The sequence below is a fragment of the Trichosurus vulpecula genome, chromosome 5 (genome assembly GCF_011100635.1).
Source record: "Trichosurus vulpecula isolate mTriVul1 chromosome 5, mTriVul1.pri, whole genome shotgun sequence".
NCBI classification, from domain to species: domain Eukaryota; kingdom Metazoa; phylum Chordata; class Mammalia; order Diprotodontia; family Phalangeridae; genus Trichosurus; species Trichosurus vulpecula.
Genome location: NC_050577.1, coordinates 169,757,860 through 169,766,001, shown reverse-complemented (window position 1 = coordinate 169,766,001; position 8,142 = coordinate 169,757,860). Strand labels below are relative to the sequence as shown.

At 39.6% G+C, this 8,142-nt stretch overlaps 1 protein-coding gene across 1 annotated transcript; it reads left to right on the top strand.

Moving 5' to 3' along the window:
- Nucleotides 1-1,081: 1,081 nt before the first annotated feature.
- Nucleotides 1,082-1,571, top strand: LOC118851705 (60S acidic ribosomal protein P1-like). Its single transcript, XM_036761219.1, has one exon. It carries the CDS (start codon nucleotides 1,193-1,195, stop codon nucleotides 1,538-1,540), a length of 348 nt encoding a protein of 115 aa, XP_036617114.1. The 5' UTR covers nucleotides 1,082-1,192; the 3' UTR covers nucleotides 1,541-1,571.
- Nucleotides 1,572-8,142: the final 6,571 nt, after the last annotated feature.

Sequence of the window (8,142 nt, the reverse complement as noted above, 5' to 3'; positions counted from 1 at the left end):
TCTTCCCCTTCCCTGTGAAGATGCCTTTTAGATTCCAGAATGGATTTTCTCCTCTTATAAAGGCAATTTAGTTTATTTGTTTTATTTTCAATTCCTTCTAAGGCAAATGAAATATATTTCAAACAATGGTGATTTTGTTGATATGGGTAGTCCTTCTACCAGAACAGATCGCAACTACTCTGTGATGGAATAAATGGTCTTAGAGAGTTGCCAAGGTCACTCTCACCTCTCCCCCCCAACCTGCTCAGTCTTCTGTCCCAAATGCCAGCTGTTCTTCCTTTGGAGAAAGATAATGAGAGGGCTTGAGGAACACATTTTTGAACTTCAGATTATGGGAGACCATGAAATAAGCCTTTAAAAAGCAAACAGAAGAAGAGTTTCAATATGAAAAAAAAAGAAGAAAATGTATCTGGAAGAATCAGAGGGGAAACCTGACCTAATCAGAGGGTCGAAGAGCAGAAAAAAGAGGAGGAAGAGAAGGACCATTGTGCACTCAGGCTGAAAAACAAAACAAAACAAAAAACAACTTGAAGCTCTTTTTGATAAAGAAGAGGGAACAGAATGATCCAAGGAGAAAACAGCTACTTATCCTACAAGGAAAGATGGTGAGATATGGGCCACAAATAGTGGAATTCAGAACTGGTTGAATGATTTGATTCAAAAATAGGCCCATCAGTTCTGAAAGAGATCTCTAGGAGAGTGTCCCAGAAATGTTTGCTTAATCCTGTACTGTTCAACATATGCACATAAAAATTTACAGACAATTGTAGGGAAAGCTAACATACTGGATAATAGATCCAGGAGTGAAAAAAGTTCTTGACGGCTGAGCATTTGGGGGCTGAACTAAATAAGATGAAATTTAATAGAGTCGGATGCAAAGCCTTACAGCTGAGTTTAAAAAAAAAAACAGCTTTGCAAGTATAAGTTAAATAATAAACAAGTTAACTAATAGTTGGTCTTGAGGGTTTAGTGGACTATAAGCTCACGGAGAATCAGGACTGTGATGTGGCAGCCAAAACAAAACATGGTGAAATGAACGTGATCTCGGACTGCATTAAAAATATTGTATCCTCTTCAGTTGTCTGTAAGGTGCTCAGTTCTTCTTCGGAAGCTAAGGCCGCGTTGGGGTGACCCCTCACTTCAGCCGGCGACTAGCACCACTACAAACAAGTCTCTTCGTCCATCCGCTGAAATGGCCGTCTCCGAGCTCGCTTGCATCTACTCCGCCCTCATCCTTCACGACGATGAGGTTACGGTCACGGAGGATAAAATCAATGCCCTCATTAAAGCAGCAGGTGTAAATGTTGAACCATTCTGGCCTGGATTATTTGCAAAGGCCCTGTCCAATGTAAACACTGCAAGCCTCATCTGCAATGTAGGAGTTGGTGGACCTGCCCCAGCAGCTGGTGGTGCTGCCCCTGCTGGAGGGGCTGCTCCTGCTAGCACAGCTGCCCCAGCTGAGGAGAAGAAGAAAGAGGAAGCAAAGAAGGAAGAATCCGAGGAGTCCGATGATGACATGGGCTTTGGTCTGTTTGACTAGATAATTTTTTGTAACATTAAATAAAAAGGTTGACTCAACTAAAAAATAAAAAAAATATTGTATTTTTGAAAATAAAGAGGTGCTCCTCCCACACTGCCATGGTCAGACTGCATCTGAAGTATTGTGTTCAGTTCTAAGCAGGTTGTTCAGGAAATACATTGATAAGATGTAGCATATGGAAGAGGGGTCAGACTTGTAGCCTCCAGGCCAAGAGTGGCAAAACTCTGGAACCAGATTAAAATGTAACTTGGAAATGTTTAACAAAATAAACAGAAACACAATACAACATAGATGATGTTAATTTGTGGTTTTTTAAGTGAATATGTCGCCCGCAGGGATCCATTTCTATTGGAGTTTAACATCACTCCAGAGGATAGAGGACAGGATGCTGAACATGTATGTGCCATATGAAGACTGGGTGAAGAAACAAGGCTATATAGCCCAGAGAAAAGAAGACACAGAGAAGTCACCATAGCTATTTTCCAGTATTTAAAAGGTTATCATGTTGAAGAGGGATTAAATTTGCTTTATTTTGTTCCAGAAGAAAGAATTAGGAGCAATGATTAGAAATTGGAATAGTAACAAATTTAGCCTTGATGTAAGGAAAACATTTCGTGATAACTCCAAGCTATCCCAAAGTGGAATGGGGTGCCTCTGAGAAAGTTGGTGTCTTCCCCCTCATTGTGTATTTTCAAGCTGAATCTGCATAACCACTTAGAGGGTATGTTGTAGTGGCAATTCTTTTTCAGGGAAGGTCTTCCAACACTAAAATTCTGTGATTCTGAATTGAGTGGGGTTTCCAAGTACCCTTGAAATCAGGATTTATGTATCCAATTAACATATCCAAATTTAGTTAGGTTCAGCTTCAGATGACAAGGCAAAGCGAAAAAAAAATTTTTTTTAAATACCTATCATGTGCCAGACCCTATGTTAAGCAGTAGGGATGTAAATACAACAAAAAGAAGGATATTTCCTACCCTCAAGGAGCTTCCTTTCTAATGAAAGAAGACAGCACAGAAAAGGTAGAAGTAAGCAGTGGGGTGGAGATTGGGGAGGGAGGAAAGGTACCTACAATGAAGGTTTGGTGTCATAGTTGGGAAAGTGAGACGTGAAATAGAGAGGGAAATGAGCATTGGCTGACTTGAATCAGAATTTTACTTGTGGGGAACTAATACCTTCTCAGTCTAATTAGGTATTTCTGATTACTGATGTATATTGACTGGGTGCTCTGTGCTGTACTAAATATAAGGGCAGATTGGTCTCTACCCAGACAGTTTTCTGTTTTAAATTTTAAGTTCTATTAATGTGCATCTTGGTTTGCATCTCAGACTTTTATCCTACAAAGGATGTGCATTGCAATAAAATTAACATGAACTGATAGAGAAGTCATCTGTGGTGCACTTGATAGGTGCATTTTAATGTTAAGATAATTTGGTAAAAATAAAGAAATTAGACAGTAAAGCCCGCGGATAAAGCATTTATGATTTTTTTTAATTAAAGTGGAGAAAAAAGCAGAGAATAATAAACAGCAAAAAAAGTGTATCTGTTTTTTTAAAAGCTTACAGCCATCCCTAGAGCGTTTAAGTACTGAAACCTTCAATTTGTTCCAATAATTCCTATACAGCTATATGGGGTGAAAAAGGTTAATGATAGAATTTTTTTTAAGTATGTTTCATTGAATATAAATGGCAGATCTGACAGTTAAAATGAAAATTGTTCCAGAAGAAACTTTAGTCAAACTAATTATTTGAGATGTTATAAGGATGTATAATTATATTCTTCACCTTTTTAAAAAAAAGTTTTATTACAAATGTGCTTTTAAAGAACAAGTAGAGAAATAAAAGCTGTAATTGTTCTTAATTATAGCTAACTGTAATTGCACTCAATTGCAATATGCTGAATATCACCAATGGCTAAAGAAATCCTGGCATACATACAGTGCACGCACATTCATGAGATGAGGTATAGTTTTATGAATATTCTGTTATCTGTAATTTAGTTCTTTTACTTTTGATTTCCATTTCTGTTGATTTGATTTGGGATTTTTCTAGTGATTGTAGAGATATAATTGTCATATGTAGATGTTCTGAACCTTGTAGGTTTTACCTGGTTTTGGTTCAGTTTGCCCTGAAAAGGACATTTTCAAGGTTGTTAAATGAGAAATTTGGGAATGATTCACCAGGGATGAATATATAAATCTTTGTTTTTGACTTTTAACATTTTTTCATTGATGTCTTTTCTTTAGTTTTTACATTACCTTTATTTGCAAAAATATCCCTCCCTGTTCCACTTCCCAACAAGTCACTTCTAACAAAAAATTAAAATTAAAAGAGAGAGAAGGGGGAGAGAAGGGAGAGAGAGAGAGAGAGAGAGAGAGAGAGAGAGAGAGAGAGAGAGAGAGAGAGAGGCAAGCAGTTTAAAAAACTGACCAAGAAATCGGTTGTGTATGTGGAAATTGGTATCAATAATCTATCTCTTCCAGCAATGAAATTCTATGACATCATATTTTACCTAAGCTATAGTTCTTACAGCAGCAAAATGTCAAAAAATAAATCTTCCCTTCCTTGTCTCCCTTCCTTACTCCCATTTCAGTAGCAAAATATCAAGACACTCAAAAGCAAGGTCTGGAGGATTTTGCTCTTCACCTGAATTTCAGATTTTATTGCATAGTTTGGTTGACTTAGGAAGAAAAATAATGCTTGAGCTCACCTACATTAACTACTTTTCCTCTTGTATTAAGCGGTCTTGTAATTTTAGAAGAATGGGGGGAGAAAAAGCAAATGTAATTTATATCAGATGAGGATTTCTGTCCTAAGGTTTGGCAGATGGGGATGAGGGTGAGGGTGGGGGATGCTTGGCAAATAGAAGCCAGCCAGCCTTCACATGGACCAAGATCCTACAACTGCTGACTTTAAGGGTCCTTTGTCCTCTGACAGAATAACTCCTGAAGGAATAGGGAAAGATTCAGAAGACATTTCCAGGATGTAGCTGTCCCTGACTTTGTGACAGGGTCATTATATCTAGCTGTTGGTGTTTTCTGTGCCTAAGAAAGACCTCAAGTAACTCGCTACACAGCTCCAAGGACAAAATGTTTCTAGGGAAATGCACAAGATGGGAGCACACAGAGAATACTGCTCAAGTTACCAGATTTCCCAGAGCTGTATTGCTCTGCCAAGAAGGAGTTGTACCTGTCCTTCTTGTTCATCTTCCTTCCAACACAATTAGCTTGAAAATCATGCTATAGGGACCAGTTTAGAAACTCCAGCTTGAAGGCCTTATTTACCTACTTTTTATATGTTACCTATAGCAACGAGAGAGAGAGAGAGAGAGAGAGAGAGAGAGAGAGAGAGAGAGAGAGAGAGAGAAAGAGAGAGAAGAAAGAGGAGGAGGAGGAGGAGGGAAGGAGAGATGAGAAAGCACTTTAACAAAACTAACCAATATGTCAATTGTGTATGTGGAGTTTCCTACACCCATAGTACACCATCTCTGGTGTCCAATCCTGACTCTCCTACCCACTCTCTGTGGGGCAAGTCTTCACTTCTGAGTCTGTTTTCCCCATCTGAAAAATGAAGTAGTTGAACCAGATAGTTTCTTAGGTTCATCAAAGCCCTGATTTTCCTTGTGTGTTTCTACATGAATTCACATAGCAGGGATCAGCCAACCACCTAGAAGGGTCTATAGGTGCTGACTCTCCATAGTAACTCCTACAAATGTGTTCCCAATTCCAGGGGGTGAAAAGAGAGGTTCCTCTCTGATGCTGATGCCTATTAATGATGAAACAGGGCTTTATGTTTCTACCCTTCCCCCCAGATGTTGAGCTTAACATCTGTGTATATATGTGTTAGGACAGACATAGCAAAGAACAGTAGATTAGTGGACTAAAAAAAAAAAAAACTAATGTGTGCATTTTTTTTTGCTTTTTGGCAGGGCAATTGGGGTTAAGTGACTTGCCCAAGGTCATACAGTTAGTACATGTGTCAAGTGTCTGAGGCCGCATTTGAACTCAGGTCCTCCTGACTCCAGGGCCGGTGCTCTACTCACTGTGCCCTTTTTTAAAGGTCAAGTAGCTCAGACACATATCCCTACAATTCTTTGACCATAATGTCTGTTTATGTTCTGCGGTTTCTCTCATCACAGATTGTGATGGAGGTAGCTTCTTCAACCCACCAATTCTTCTTCATTTCAGCTATGGCATTCTTGTCACTAGCTATACTGGAAGGAAGAACTGGTTCCATTAGGATGACAAAGAAATGGCGCGTTGTTTTGCAGAAATAGCATAACCACAGTCTTTTATAGACTAAAATTCTCTATATGGCATCATGTAAACTTGTAGAGGAATACTGTCTATTTTCTGGACTGGCGGGGAGGAAGTAGTATAACTTGCAGGTGGCCTTGGGGGTGGGAGTGTATGGGAGGTATCCCGCCATGCTATTTTGATAGACACCTATTATAAGAGACTCAGTGTCCATGGAAGGGTACCCCTTTGAATCACTTCATTTTAAAACAGCTGGCTCACTCTTCTTGCTGTGTTAACACATAGACAGTTGAATACTATGTAATAAAATATTATTTCAGGCCTATATCTGTAATCACATTTAATAATCAGCCTTCACAGTCCAGTAACATTAGATGTAGGAATCTCTATCAAACTATGATAAATAGCTCTTTGAAGAATGGTTCTATTTGAAGAAGCTTTAGAGCGCTCTGAGAGGTTTGCCATTTTCTTAATGTTGCTTTAAAACCTTCTCCTATGTCCCCCCCCCCAAAAAAACAAGCTTTGCTCTGCACTTTGGCTACCTCTCCTCATGCCACCCCCTTCCTTTTCCAGTGTCTGAATGTTGTTGGGTAAATGAAGCCTAATGTGTCATTTCTAGCACTGCCACAGTCCTCGAGGGCTGGTTACATTTGCCATTGCTAAAGTCTAAATAAGTGAGTTTTAATGAGCAGGAATACTTGCTAATGGCTGATTGAGGTACTTAGTAATCCATGGTATTTAACTGTGTTACAATCCCAAAGCTTAAATGGTTTGATGATTAATAGAGATACCTGAGTATGTATTGAAGCCTACCCACTCTGTTAATGGCCCAAGCTATGTCAAGGACAGGCTATCCTCTTAGGTGGAGTTCCAAGCACAGAGATGTGTCAGGATGACATTTCTGAAAGAAGAAAAAACCAAAAAAAGGCTTTCAGAAATACTGAAAGGACAAAAGCAGTATTTAAACACCGGCCTTCCTTAAGTACTGCAGGCAAGGTCCAGGCTGATATTTTGCAGTGTTGATTAGATGAAACCTTTGATAGTTTTATTTCTAAGGCACTTTAGCACCGGGGCCCACTTTTATAAGAGGAAGGCTAAAATAACATGAGTAAAGCTTAAGACAAATAAAAAGTCTCCCAAAGGGCAAGGAGTTGAATTCCACCAAGGACAATGAGAATCACTAGGAGCTACCTAGGTGGGAGCAGTGGACTGAGCACTGGGCATGGAGTCAGAAAGACCTGAGCTCAAATCTAGCCTCAGCTACGTCTTGGTTCCACCATTTAACCTCTATCTGCCTCAGTTTCCTCAAATGTAAAACTAGGATAATAGTAGCACCTACCTCCTAGGTTACTGTGAGAATCAAATGAGATAATATTTGTAAAAGACCTTAGCACAGTACCTGGCACAAAGGAGGCACTTAGCAGATGTTTATTCCCTTCCTCACTTCATTAAGAAGTGGGTCTGTGATGGCAATTTGTCAAGGATTTTGTTCATGGTAGAAGCTTGTTTGCGTGTGAATTTGTGACTTCTTTAGTGAAGGATGCTCCCTAATCAGGAATCTCTTTCTACCAGTGAAGGAATATTGTTCTGCAATCCGTAGTCCTAGAGAGTTAAAGGTCTATGATATTGTGAGCTTTTAAGTGTCTGTCTGAGATCCCACAGTTCATTTAGGGGTAGGACTTGAACCCAGACATCCCTTGCTCCAAAGTCAGCTGTCCATGCACCACTCCACACTGCCTTTCTAGGGGTTGCTTAAGGTGAGAGCAAGTCTATTCATGTCTGAGTTTAAGCTATGAGATAGCAATCTGGAGCTGTATGGTGAAGGGTTGGCTCTGACATCAGGATTTATTTTTTGAGGTTCTCTCTCTTATATCTATATTCACCTCTCCAAGAGTTGAAGTCTCCCTTGCCTAAGACTGCTTACTTCATTCTTTCAACAAATATTAATTAAGTCCTTATTAGGTCTAGAGTACTCTTCTCCCCCTTCCCCATAGATACAACAGGATCCCTCTTTTCATGAAGCTGACTATCTAGCAGAGGATATATGATGTATAAAAATAATTTAATTTAACACTCAAAGGATCTAGCATTTCACTCATCAATCAGCAAGCATTTATTAAGCACTTAGGATATATCAGGCACTATGCTAGGGCCTGACAATACACATATAAGAGTGATAGAATCCCTGCCCTTGAGAAGACTACATCCCACTAGCTTGGCAATTTTCCCTCCCCTTATGGCCAGATGCTCCTTTGAAAACCTTTCTGTGTTTTTTCTGTGTCTCCAGCTAGTACCTCATAGGCCAGAGAAGTTGGGGGTTAGGACATCGGTGGGGCCAGAAGGATGG

Excerpts from the sequence above, each read along its gene's own strand:
- LOC118851705 (XM_036761219.1), top strand. The coding sequence starts at position 1,193 with ATGGCCGTCTCCGAGCTCGCTTGCATCTACTCCGCCCTCATCCTTCAC.